This window comes from Nomascus leucogenys, chromosome 12 (genome assembly GCF_006542625.1).
Source record: "Nomascus leucogenys isolate Asia chromosome 12, Asia_NLE_v1, whole genome shotgun sequence".
Taxonomy (NCBI): domain Eukaryota; kingdom Metazoa; phylum Chordata; class Mammalia; order Primates; family Hylobatidae; genus Nomascus; species Nomascus leucogenys.
This window is the reverse complement of record NC_044392.1, coordinates 11,436,618-11,450,946: the sequence shown is the minus strand read 5'-3', so window position 1 is coordinate 11,450,946 and position 14,329 is coordinate 11,436,618. Positions and strand designations below refer to the sequence as shown.

The 14,329-nt window shown below is 36.4% G+C and overlaps 1 protein-coding gene and 1 pseudogene across 2 annotated transcripts in view; both read right to left on the bottom strand.

The window, feature by feature from the left end:
• Positions 1-14,329, bottom strand: part of CCDC30 (coiled-coil domain containing 30) — a 149,131-nt gene that overhangs the window by 127,436 nt on the left and 7,366 nt on the right. The window contains exons 1-3 of one of the 2 annotated variants that reach the window (XM_030823617.1): positions 13,907-14,048; positions 11,820-11,973; positions 4,406-4,477 (exon numbers count right to left, since the gene is read on the bottom strand). In XM_030823617.1, coding sequence (XP_030679477.1) covers positions 4,406-4,477; positions 11,820-11,916 — 169 coding nt within the window. In that variant the 5' untranslated portion in view covers positions 11,917-11,973; positions 13,907-14,048. Of the gene's footprint in view, positions 1-4,405; positions 4,478-11,819; positions 11,974-13,906; positions 14,049-14,329 lie in introns of those variants that run through there. The other variant, XM_030823616.1, reaches the window with a different exon arrangement.
• On the bottom strand, positions 2,134-2,902 carry LOC105740636 (annotated as a pseudogene).

Sequence of the window (14,329 nt, the reverse complement as noted above, 5' to 3'; positions counted from 1 at the left end):
TACATTATACCACACATCTTACTCTACAACTTGTCATATTCACTTGATAATATATCACAGAAATCGATTCATGTCAGTGCACACTTGGCTTCTTGTCATCTTAAATAGCTGCAAAGTATGCCTCGTATAGTCACTTATTTAACAATCTATTGTTGGTAAACATACTGCATTTAATTTTACTATCCAACAAGTTATTTCTTACTCTCTGTACTTCTTTGTTAACTGGCCACTTAAAAAGGTGGGAAGTATTCTCTTCTTCAATTTTCTGGAAGAAATTATATAAATTTAGTATTATTTATTCCTTAAATAATTCCTCTTATTAGAATTCACTAATGAAGCCATCTGAGCCTGGAGTTTTCCTCATGGGAAGATTTTTATTTATTTTTATTTTTTAATTTTATTTTATCTTTTATTTGAGTCAGAATCTTGCTCTGTTGCCCAGGCTGGAGTGCAGTGGTGCAATCTCACTGCAGTCTCCGCCTCCTTGGGTTCAAATGATTCTCCTGTCTCAGCCTCCTGAGTGGCTGGGACTATAGGCATAGGCCACCACACCTGGCTACTTTTTTTTTTTTTTTTTTTTTTGTATTTTTAGTAGAGACAGGGTTTCGCCTTGCTCACCAGGCTGGTCTTGAACTCTTGACCTCAAGTGATTCACCCCCCTCGGCCTCCCAAAGTGCTAGGATTACAGGCATGAGCCACCATGTCCGGCCCATGGGAAGGGTTTTAACTAAAAATTCCGTCTCTTTACATAGATTTAGAGCTATTTCTTCTTAGGTGAGGTTTGGTAGTTTGTGTCTTTTAAGGAATGTGTCCATGTCATCCAGGCCATCAATTTATTGGCATAAAGTTATTCATAATATTCCCATATTATCTTTTTATTCTGTAGAACTATTCTGTTATTTTTTATATTGGTAATTTGTGAGCTCTCTTTTTTCATGACCAATCTAGCTAAAAGTTTATCAATGTTGTTCTTTCTGAAGAAGCAGCTCTTGGTTCCACTGATTTACTCTATTGTGATTCTGTTTTTAGTTTTGTTGATTTTTTTTCTGTTTTGAGACGGTGTCTCGATCTGTCGCCAGGCTGGAGTGCAGTGGCACGATCTCGGGTCACTGCACCCTCTGCCTCCCAGGTTCAAGCGATTCTCCTGCCTCAGCCTCCCGAGTTAGCTGGGATTACAGGTGTGCACCACCACGCCTAGCTAATTTTTGTATTTTTAGTAGAGATGGAGTTTCACCATGTTGGCCAGGATGGTCTTGATCTCTTGACCTCGTGATCCACCTGCTTCACCCTCCCGAAGTGCTGGGATTACAAGCATGAGCCACAGCGCCCAGCCACTTTTGTTGACTTTAACTCTTATTTTAATATCTCCTTCCTTCTGCATGCCTTGGATTTAATTTTTTCTTCTTATTCTGTTCTTATTCTCATTATATTTAATTATATTCTTATTGTTCTTATTCTGCTCACCTTATCCTGGGTTTCTGAGGTATAGACTTAGATTATTTTGAGTCCTTTCTTGATTTCTAGTATAAACATTAAATACTATAAAATTCCCTCTAAGTACTGATTTAGCTATGTCACAGAAATGATGATATTGTTGCATTTTCATTTTCTTCAAAATATTTTCTAATATCTCTCTTAATTTTTTTCTCTGAAGGCATGGTCTTTTTATAAATATCTTTTTACGCTGGGTGCAGTGGCTCACTCCTGTAATCCCAGCACTTTGGGAGGCTGAGGCAGGTGGATCACAAGGTCAGGAGTTCAAGACCAGCCTGGCCAACATGGTGAAACCTCATCTGTACTAAAAATACAGAAATTAGCCGGGCATGGTGGTAGGTTCCTGCAATCCCAGCTACTCGGGAGGCTGAGGCAGAGAATTGCTTGAACCTGGGAGGTGGAGGTTGCAGTGAGCTGAGATCATGCCACTACACTCCAGCCTGTGCGACAATGTGAGAATCCGTCTCAAATAAAAAAAAATCTTTTTAATTTCCAAATATTTCCAACTAACCTACTTCTGTTACCAATTTTCAGTTTAATTCCATTATGATCAGAGAACATAATTTGTATGATTTCATTTTTTTCACAGAGATTTGCTTTATGGCCCAGGATGGCTTCTCTTTTTTTAAATTTTGAACTTTAAATAGATTCTTGGACCAGTGCTTCATATCCATCAGCTAATTAGACTTTAGCACCTGTCTCATCCCCAGTGGCTTTTTCAGAACAATTACCTTCATGAATTTTCTCAAACCAAACTTGGGCATCTTCAGCATTTTTACTTTTCTAACAAAGACATCATGGAGAAGATAAAGAGATTGGCAAAGCTTTTCTATTTTCCAGTGCTGTCTGGAATCAATTTATTGACCACTTCTTTCAAGTCATTTGCACCTTTCAGGTCATAATTTCCATCATTTTCTTCTGGATTTCGCAGACCTGTTGGTGCTGAGCATAAGAGGCCTTCTATATCAGATTGTTGTGTTTTTTAGTAAAGTCAACACGGAGTAGATGAAACAAATAACCATTGGTAGTCTTGACATCAACGTGAGGTTCAATCATGGTCTGCCATTTTTTGACCATGGAACACATTTTGTCACGGGTAAATCCATGCCCTGGAAGTTAGTCAGTTTTTATCCTGAACATCTTCAGCAATCAGCTTGAATTTTCTAAATGCAACTTCATCATTCTGCAGATCAGCAAGACTCACTTCATACACACGGCCCTTGAGGCTATCAGATGCAATTTTGGTTCCTTGAGTCCTGGTGACTAGCATCTCTCCAATATTTCTTATACTGAACATAGCAAGTGCTTTTACATCACACCCATCTTTCTTAGAAAATGGATCAACCACTTTATTTTTGGCTCCCTTTTTGCTACCTTTCATAAGGTGCTTGTTCTTGCCAACAGCCATGGTGCTGCTCACAGAGCCAAAAGGCTATATGAGATGTTTTGATACAGGCATGCAATGCGTAATAATCATGTTATGGAAAATGGGTTATCCATCTTCTCAAGTATTTATCCTTTGTGTTACAAACAATCCAATTATACTCTTTAAGTTATTTTAAAATGTACAATTAAATTATTATTGACTATAGTCACCCTGTTGTGCTATCAAATACTAGGTCTTATTCTTTTTTTTTTACCCATTAGCCATTCCCCACCTCCCCCTGAAACTGCCCCTCTACTCTCCTTCCCAGCCTCTGGTAACAATCTTTCTGCTTTCTATGTCCATGAGTTCAACTGCTTTGATTTTTAGATTCCACAAATAAGTGAGAACACGCAATGTTTGTCTTTCTGTGCCTGGCTTATTTCTGTTAGCATAATGACCTCCAGTTCCACCACAATGGTCTCTCTTGGTGAATGTTTCATGGGTATATGAAAAGAATGTGTATTCTGGTGAAATTTTCTATAAATATCAACTAGGTCATGTGGATTGCTAATATTTTTAGGACTTTTTTATCCTTACTGATTTTTTTCTGTTTACTTGTTCTATTAATTACTAAGAAAGCAGTGTTCATTTTATAATTGTATTCATACATTTTTAAAAGGAGGGTATGTGTAGTTTTAGAATTTAATAACTGGTAAACGTATTTAAAAATTTTTTAGCCATTACCATTAAAATAGTCAAATTTCATTATATTATTGATAACTGGTAGCATTTTTATATAGGCAAGCTAGGGTCAGATTAATTCACCACTAATTCAAGCCTACTGGCTTCCCAGTGAACAAATATGTACAAAGTATTGTTAAATGCATTATAAAGTATATTGGTGTCAGTGGTCCCAGTAAAATATGCATGATTTGTGTTGATCACCGGTTTGGGAGTCAGACATACAAAGAGTCAAATACCAGCTCTGATACTTAATGTAGCTACTGGATAACTCACTTAACTTTGCCATGACTCAGTTTGCTTATCTAAGAAATGGGGATACTATTACTCACTACTTGGAACTGCTATGAGGATTAGATGAGATATGTGTGTTCAGAGTGGTATGGCCATAGACTGTTGTGAGGATTACAGATAACGCATGTGAAATGCCTGGCAGAGTACCTGTCACTTAGTAAGCAATAAATGGTAGTAGTACTGGTAGTAGTAGTAGTAATAATAACAGCAGTAGCAACAGCAATAATAGTCATAGTACTCATTATTTTAATTCCTAAATATTATTTTAAAGCATATTATTAATGTATATTATTTCTTAATGTATTATTATTAAATAATAATTTTTTTAAAATTTATTCTTTTGAGATGGGGTCTTGCATTATCGCCCAGGCTGGAGTGCAGTGGCACAGACATGGCTCACTGCAACCTCCAACTCCTGGGCCCAAGCCTACCAAGTCTTTGGGACTGCAGGCATGTACCATCGTTCTTGGCTACTAAATAATAATTATCGTATCTTCTAGAATGACTTACCATTTTCTTTCAGCTTTACCAAATTTTCCTTCAATTTGTCAATTTCTAGTTGAGCCTTCTTAAGTGCAGAATCTAAAAAAAGAAATAAAATATTTGTATAAGGAGCAAATGATTAGTATAATAATCAAATTTCAAATGACTCTCTCTCTGGAACACTTTCTTTCACCTGGCTACTGTCCTTAGAGTTTCTGCTTAAATGTCAGCTCCTCACGGAATTTTCCCAGACTTCTCTCTTAGAGTTCCTACCGCACCCTATATTTAGCCCTATCCCTGATTATCTGATCTCGTAATTGTCTTTCCCTAATAGTTTCCTCCATCAGATTTCATGATGAAGAGGAATTTAAACCACTGTAAACAATAGGAAAAGCTGAAAGTTTTTAGGTATGGTACTACCAGTTTAGCAAAAAGAAATTACACCCAGAAATAAGTAAAAATAATTTCTGCAATCAATCATATTTAGAATTTTGCCAATAGCTGCTAGATATATCAAAAAAACAAAATTTCAGGAAATAGCTTTTGGTACTATGCAAGAATTGTATAAGGATGGCACAATGATATTTAGGAAGACATGACGCATTGGAGTCTATTGGATTTGGGTTCTCTATCTCAGGTTTTATCCCTTTGTCTCCTGTGGTCTCCTCATCACCAGTGATATTGCTGGTGGATCTCCTATATTATCAGAATGAAGAACCTCCCAGAAGTAAGAGACTAACATGAATTTTATAACGGGTCACTTCTAACCACAGAGTGAATACATCAGCACAATTGTGAAGGTTTTATTATTACATCCGTAACACTCAGTTCTTTAGAGTAAATCCCAGGATAACCTACCAGATTCACCTAAAACTGTATTCCTAACTATAGCAATATTATTACTACTACTGTTACCATAGCAGCAACTGCCAGTGCCAGATATATGTATCATCATAACAAATCTGCAAAGTAGATATTCATGTTTCCATTTCATAGATGAGACAAACAAGACTCAGAAAAGTTAAGCAACTTGCTCAACATTACACAACTAGTAAACGGTATGTCTGGGATGTGAACCTAGGTCTGTTTACACTGAGCCAAAGATGTAAAAATAGCTTCCGTTTTACTAAAAGAACAGTTTTGCAAATGTATTCCTCTATGGAAGAAGGAAAGTAAAGTGAGGGCAGGTGGAAAGGATATTCTAGAAAGAGGGAATAACACGAGTAATGTAGGAGGTAGGACAGAACAAAGGAGATGACATAGGAGGGAACACTGAGTAGTTTTGGAACTACATATAGTCTAATACTGCCTGGTCTGTAGTGCAGAGAATTAGGAAAGTGTGGGATATGACCTGGATACATAGGCAGAGGCCAAACCAGAAAGACCTTATTTGCTACATAAGAGAGCTCAGAATTTATTATGTGAACCAGGGGCTCCCAAACCGTATTCTGTGAACCTCAAAGTTCTGAAGAGGTACTTCAGATGTTCTGAAACATTTGACTTGATTGCTATTTGAAAAAAATAACTATTTTTGGAATAGCACACATAGTGAAATATATTGCTCAAAATTTAGATAATATCAGACTACCGAATTTATTAACTTGTATGGTCAGGTTAGTTTCTGCCATATTTGTGTGGATACCTGAAAACTGTAGCTTTCTGGGGTTGGGCACAGTGGCTCACACCTATACAACACTTGGGAGGCTGAGGCATGAGGATCGCTTGAGGTCAGGAGTTTGAGACCAGCCTGGGCAAGTAAAACCCCCTTCTCTACAAAAGATTTAAAAATTAGCCAACTGTGGCACTACATGCCTGCTGTCCTAGCTACTCATGAGACTGAGGCAGGAGGGTCACTTGAACCCAGGAACTCAGTGAGTGAGTGATGATCGTGCCACTGTACTCCAATCTGGGCAACAGAGTGAAACCCTGTCTCTAAAAAAAGACAGAAAAGAAAGAAAACTGTAGCTTTCCAATAGTCCTCTTAAACCAGTAATATTTCTAAAACTGTATTGGTTGTAACTTTTCTTGAGATCTCTCTACTGGATTAACAGTTGTACTTTCTTAGTCTATTTCTAAGTCTCTTTCTAAGTCTAGTTAGCATCGATTTTAAAAAAAACTTTTTTACTTATGGAAAATTTCAAATATATACAAAAGTAGCTAGGGCAGAGTTATGGTAATACCTACATCCATCACCCAGCTTTTAACAATTACCAACTCATGGTCAATCTTGTTTCACTTATACCCTTACATATTATATTAATTTTCTAATGTTGTATAACAAATTACCACAAACTTAGTGGCTTACAACAGCATCCATCTACTAGTTCATAGTTCTCTAGGTCAGGAGTCTGGGCATGGTGTGCCTGGGTTCTGTGATCAAAGTCTTACAAGGGTGAAATCAGGGTGTTGGCCAGGCTGTGTTTCTCTCTGAAGGCTCTGGAGAAGAATCCATTTCCAATCTGATTCGGCTTGTTAGCTGAAATCAGTCCTTGAGGGTGTAAGACTGAGGTCCCTATCTCCTCACTGACTGTCAGTTGGAGGTCTCTCTTGGGTCTTGGAGGCTGCCCACATTCTTTGTTACGTGGTCTCCTCCATCTTCAAAGTTATTACTTATTTGCTTTTCAAAGTCATTAATGAAGAATCTCCCTCATGTTAAATCCCTCTTGCACTTCAAATCTTTTTTGCCAGGAAATGCCTTGACTCTTTTAAGATCTCACCTGATTAGATCAGGCTCATGTAAGATAATCTCCCTTCTTTAAAGTCAGTTGGTTTGGGACCGTAACTACACTTACAAAATCTCTTCACAGCAGCATCTAGATTGTATTTGTTTGAATAACTAGGAAAAGATGTATGTATACTAGGGGGTGGGGCTCTTGGAGGCCACCTTAGATTTTCACCTAATACACTTACTTCTCCCAGTTCTTATATTTTTAACAGCTTTGAGGTACAGTTTACATACCTTAAAAATTACGTATTTCAAGTGGACAATTCAATGGTTTTTCGTATATCTACAGGTATGCAACATCACAATCTAATTTTAGAACATTTCCATCAGCCTATTAAGAAAATCATATGCACTTAGTCAATCCCAATTTTCGTACCTAGCCCTAGACAGCCACTAATCTACTTTCCATTGTTTTTTTGAGACAGGGCATCACTATGTTGCTCAGGTTGGACTCAAACTCATAGGCTAGGTGATTCTTCTGCCTCATCCTTCCAAGTGGCAAGTAGTTGGGACATAGGCATGTGCTACTGTGCCCAGCTATGCCAATCTACTTCCTATCTCTATAGCATTGCCTTTTATGTACATTTCATCTAAATGGAATCACACAATATATGATCTTTTGCTCTGACTTCTTTTACTTAGCTTGTTTTTGAGATTCATCCATGTAGCAGGTATAAGTACTTCCTTCCTTTTTACTGGCAGATAGTATTCTATCATATGAGTGTCAGGAGTTCCCAAGATCACCCCCAGGTTTGGTGATGTGCTAAGAGGACTCACAAGACTCAACATATGTTCATACTCAAAGCTAAGATTTCCTACAGCAAAAGGATAAAGCAAAATCAGCAAAGGGAAAGGATGCATAGGGCAAAGGCCAGAAGAAACCAGGAACAAGCTTCCAAGAGTCCGCTCCCAGTGGAGTCACACAGGATATGTCTCCAGCAGTGAACTGTGACAATACATGTAAAATGTTGTCTACCTGGGAAGTTCATGAAAGACTCAGCACCTAAGGTTTTGTTGAGGGCTGGTCACACACACACTTTCTGCCCAGCATATGCCAAGACTCTTAAAGGAAAGCAGGTGTTCTGCATGGACCACATTGTATAAACAGCTTAGGCACAGTGAGCCACTATTGGTTAAGGAATGGTGGAAACCTTCCCAAAATCCAAGTTCCCAGATGTCAGCCAGATGCTTGTGACTGTTATAAGCAGTCCTTTCTTAAGAATAGCAGTGTCGGGTGTGCTGTTAGCTACTTTCTGCACAGTATGGATATACTGCATTTTGTTTATCTGTTCACCAATTGACAGACATTTGGGTTGTTTCTAACTCTTGGCTACTGTAACTAATATTGTTATGAACATTTACATACAAGTCTGTGTTGATACATGTTTTCATTTCTCCTGGGTAGATAGCTAGGAGTAGAATTTCTGGGTTGCATTTAATATTTTGAGAAACTGTTAAATGTTTTCCAAAGTATCTTCACTATTTTACCTTCTTACCAGCAATGTATAAGGGTTTCAATGTTTCCACATCCTTACCAACACTTGTCACTATCTGTCTTTTTCAGCATAGCCATTCTAGTGGGTATGAAGTAGACTCTCATTGTGGTCTTGCTTTGCACTTCCCTAATAACTAATGGTATCGAACATCTTTTTTTTAATCGACAAATAATAATTGTATATGTTTATGGGGTACAATATAATGTTTTGATATATGTTTATATTGTGGGATGATTAAATCAAGCTAATTAACACATCTATCACCTCACATACTTATCAATTTTTGTGATGGGAGGTGCTCAGCATCTTTTCATGTGCTTATTGGTCATTCACATATCTTCTTCCTGGAAATGCCTTTTCAAATCCTTTGCCCATTTTTTTTCTTTGAGACAGGGTCTTGCTCTGTCACCCAGGCTGGAACAATCATCGCCCACTGCAGTTTCAAACTCCTGGGCTCAAGCTATCCTTCCACCTCAGCCTTCCAAGTAGCTAGGACTACAGGCACATGTCACACACCCAGCCCCTCAACCCATTTTTAAATTGGGCTGTCTTTTAATTATTAAATTGTAAGAATTTGTTACATATTCTGGATGTAAGATCCATATCAAACAAATGATTTGCAAATATTTTCTTCTAGTCTATGAGTTGTCTTTTCACTTTCTGATGGTATGTTTTGAACTGTAAAAGTTTTAAATTTTGATTTAGTCCAATGTATTAGTTTTTCTCATCATTTTTGCTTTTGATGTAATATTTAATGTATTACTGCTTAACCCAAGATCATGAAGATGTTTTCCTTGTTTTCTTCTAACAGTTTTATAGTTTTAACTTACATTTAGCTCTGTGATCCATTTTGAATTAATTTTTGTATAGATATAAGGTAGAGACCTGTATTATTTTGAAGCAAATCCTAGACATCATTTCATTCACTTATGAATATTTCACTATATATCTCTAAAAAATAAGAACTCTTTTTAAACAAAAAATTAATTTAACAAAAATTTAACAATAATCTTTAACTCATATGTCTAGCAAGTGTTCAAATTTCAAATTGTTTTATAAATGTTAAAAATTTGAATCAGGATTCAATAAAGGCCACACATCATAATTGGTTAATAAGTCTCTTAAATCTTTAAAAATTCATCTTTTTTCTTGATATTCATTTGTTGAGGAATAAATATTTTATATAAATTCTTTTTTATTCTTGAAAAAATTATCATTGAAAAAATTTTTCATTTTCATCTAAATTTTATGATGTGATAAGAGAGTTAAAGAATAAACTAAAGAGAGCTAAAGGGATTTATTTTAAAAAGAGTTTGTTGAAAGAAACAAGGTAATACTTGGGAAATATTGTCATATAACACATGCCTAGCTACAAATTCTGCTATAAGTGGATGACTCAGGAAGTTACAGATGGCACACACACTGATACTGCACAACATTCCAAAAGGACTTGCTAATTCAGCTTCCCAACAGTCCTAATAGACTCACTATGGAGATGGCTTTCAGTTGATACGCTTGGGATTTACCCTACAGAGCAACTGCTGATAGAACAGGTTGCTATGTGATTGTGTTCTGTTGTGTCCAAATGTAACTACTAAGGGTACTGAATATCCAGCTTTTCCTTTTTCTTCTTGTATTGCAAGCAGCAAATATTGCTTCTCATCATGCTCATGTGACCAAATTTATTTTCTTTTTAGAGTGTGTTTACTAAGGAATAAATTGTATACAGTAAAATGCACCCTTTTAAGTGCATAGTTTGAAGAATTCTGACAAACATGTACAATTGTATACCCACCAACCCAAACGGGATATGGAACATTTCCATCATTCTGAAAAGTTATTTGTGTCCACTGTTTAAAATGTATTTATAAAAAATTTACATCCTGATATTCTTTGTTTTTTATTATTTGTTTTTAATCACACAGTTTGGCATAATCATTATTGTTTTATACATTTAACATTTTTAATGTTTATGATTCTAAAGTAACCTATATATTGCATTTGTAAAAGAATCAGTCACGTATTAAAAATATAGAAAGGAGATAATTATAATTTAAAATTTTTATACTAAATTCTAGATAAAGCAAAGATGTAAATATAAACAATAAAAGTACCTCCCCAAAACCAGTAAATATTTTCAATAATCTTGTAGTGAAGAAAAGGCTTTAAACATGAAAACTCAGAAAGCATAAAGAATAATTCACTTAAACCCAACTTGATGAATATTAGCATTTATGGTAAAAAAAAAAACCAATAACAACAACATAACATTTATAACCAACAAAAGGCTCATATCTACAATATATAAAGAACTCCCACAAATAAATAAAATAGAAAAATATACAAGAGATTCGAGCAGGAACTTCACAAAGTTGTATATCCAAACGAGTAACAACAACAACAAACATATGAAAAGATTTTCAACTTAATTAGCAGTCAGGGAATACCAATTAAAGCCACACTTAAATACCACTACACACTCAACATAAAAGGTGAAGTTAATAAGACTGATAGTACCACGTATTGAAAACGAAGGTGGAGGAACTAAAATCTCACATACAACTGAGGAAAGCTTAAATTAGTATAATTACCTTGGAAGACCAAAGTAGAACCTGCCCTTTGATTCAGTAATTCTGCTCTTAGCACAATCAGAAATGTGTAATAAGCACACTGAGACATATACCAAAATGTTTATAGCAGCAATATTCATAATAGACAAAAACTGACAACACAATCGTCCATCAGTAGAATGGATAAATTGCAGTATGTTTATTAATGAAATACTATAAACAACTATGAACAAACAACTGCTACGTGTAGCAAAATGAATGAATCTTATAAGACTGAGCAGGAGAAGCAAATCATAGAAGGCATACTGCATATAGTCAAACGCAGAAACTGCATTCAGTCAGGACAGTAGTTACTCTGAGGGAGGAGGAAGGATGTAGAGATAGAAAGAAGGAACAAAGGGGGGCTTCTGAGAGGCTGGGAATTTCTTGTGGTGAGTGGTATACACTTAAGAGTTGCGCACTTTTGGTAGATATGTTTAGGCTTTGAAAAAAATTCCTAGCATGGTAGAAAATGAGGCAGTTCATCACTTTTATGTGTTTATCTTAAAGTCTTTTTTTCTCAGTGTTTTTTTTTTCTCATGTTCCACCCTGAGATGAGATCAGTATAGTTAAAGCATGATCGGAAATGGTCATCTGAAACCACAGCTTACCTAATTTACACTGTTCTTTCTCCTTCACTTGTAGTTCATCAGTGAGCCTTTGAATCTCTTCATGAGCCACCCCTAACTTCTTTGCTACTCGTTCCATTCCTCTTCCTAGGCAGTTTTGTGATGTTTTGTCTTTTTCCAGGTCTTCATTATGATACTGAAATAAAACTTCTATTAGTAATAAAACAAAGAGCAAATGTACTCTCATGACATTTTGCTATTTTCTATTAATGTTTAAAAGCCAATAAAGAAAATTAGCAAACAATATCTATGTGTATTTCTTTGTGTCTGTGAGTGAGTGTGTATGTGTGTGTCTGTGTATTTCCTTTCAAAGAATAGGTTGAACCAAATAAAACTGGTGATATTTGATTGCTTTTACTTGTAAATATGTGGTTTCATGTGGTTCAACCTAACATCCAAGAGGTATGAGCGTATTGTTATATTTCTTTGCAGTATTTTTTATTCATACACATTTTTACAGTCATAATACTAATACATGTACAAGTTTCTGTCTGGCTTTTTAAATTTAACATTATACAGGAACACTTCTCTGTAAATTGCTGTACCAATTTTGTAATGATAATTTTTTTTTTTTTGAAATGGAGTCTCGCCTGGTCGCCCAGGCTAGAGTGCAATGGTGCAGTCTCGGCTTACTGCAACCTCCGCCTCCCAGGTTCAAGCAATTCTCCTGCCTCAGACCCCCAAGTGCTGGGATTATAGGCACGCACCACCACAACTGGCTCATTTTTTGTATCTTTAGTAGAGGCAGGATTTCATCACATTGGCCAAGCTGGTCTCGAACTCCTGACCTCGTGATCCACCCACCTTGGCCTTCCAAAGTGCTGGGATTACAGGCATGAGCCACCACTCCCAGCTTGTGCTGATCATTTTTAAAGGCTGTACTGTGTTCCAGCATGGCTATAACATTATTTCTGTACTCACTTAAAAATTTGGATAGCTTCTGATTTTTGCTATTGAAAATAATACTGTGACATACAGTTTAATCTTGGGTTACCTCCCATACTTAAATTCACAGTGTATACTTTATTCACCAGACTTACCTTTTAATAACATTTCCCTAGATCAAAAACATTAAATTCCATGAACAGAATTGAATATATTTAAAATAATGTGTTATATAGTCTAAAGAACTCCTTAAAAGGGGAACTACAAACATATTTGTAAATAAAAAATATGTATAGTCCCAGGGTGATTTTTTTTTTTTTTTGAGACAGGGTTTTGCTCTGTCGCCCAGGCTGGAGTGCAGTGACATAATCTTGGCTCACTGCAACCTACACCTCCCAGATTCAAGCGATTCTCCTGCCTCAGTCTCCCTAGTAGCTGGGATTACAGGTGTGCACCACGATGCCTGGCTAATTTTTGTATTTTTTAGTAGAGACAGGGTTTCACCATGTTGGCCAGGCAGGTCTTGAACTCCTGACCTCAGGAGATCTGTCTGCCTTGGCCTCCCAAAGTGCTGGGATTACAGGTATGAGCCACTGTGCCTGGCCTAGTCCCACGGTGATTTTTAAAAGGACATAATATATATTGATTGTTTAAATTTGGATACATTCAACAAAAAATCAGATATCATGTCAAATGAGTGATTTTTTCCTCCTCAAATTTTTGTGATGTGTTCAAAATACTTTTATGCATAATTTGATACTTTTTACATCACGACTCTTTTTTTTTTTTTTTTAAAGAGATGAGGTCATGCTCTGTCACCCAGGCTAGAGTATGGTGGCGCGACCATAGCTCACTGCAGCCTCCAGCTCCTGGGCTCAAGCAATCCTCCCACCTCAGCCTCTCATGTAACTGGGACTACAGGCACGTGCCACCACACTCAGCTAATTTTTTTTATTTTTCATAGAAACTAAGTCTCACTATGTTACCCAGGCTGGTCTTGAACTCCTGGCCTCAGGTCATCCTCCAGTTTTGGTCTCCCAAAGTGCTGGGATTATAGGCATGAGCCACCACATCTGTCCATGAATCTATACATTTTCATATATTCAAACAAAATACTTCTAAGGTAAAAGCTGATTTGTAATTAGCCACAATTATTAAGTAAAGGATTATAATTTCTTTTTTACCTCGCTCAGTTTTTTTAGACTGTTACACAGGTTCTTGATGTTCTCTTTGTAGAGACTGGTGGATTTGTTCCAATTTCTTCTTAACAAAATTCAATATATAAATGAAACGTACATAAATCAGTCTTCATGAACAAAAATGTCATTTTGCCTGGGTGTGGTGGGTCACCTGTAATCCCAGCATTTTGGGAGGACAAGACAGGAGGATTACTTGAGCCCAGGAGGTTGAGGCTGCAGTGAATGGAGAGCACTCCGGCACTCCAACCTGGACAAGAAAAAGAGAGAGAAAATGTTTAAATCCTCAACTAAAGTATAAAAATGAATGATAAACTTTAGCAAGATTGCTAGATATAAGGTCAATATATAAAAATAATTATAATTTAAAATACCAGTAACAAATAAGTAGAAAATTAATTTTTTAAAAAA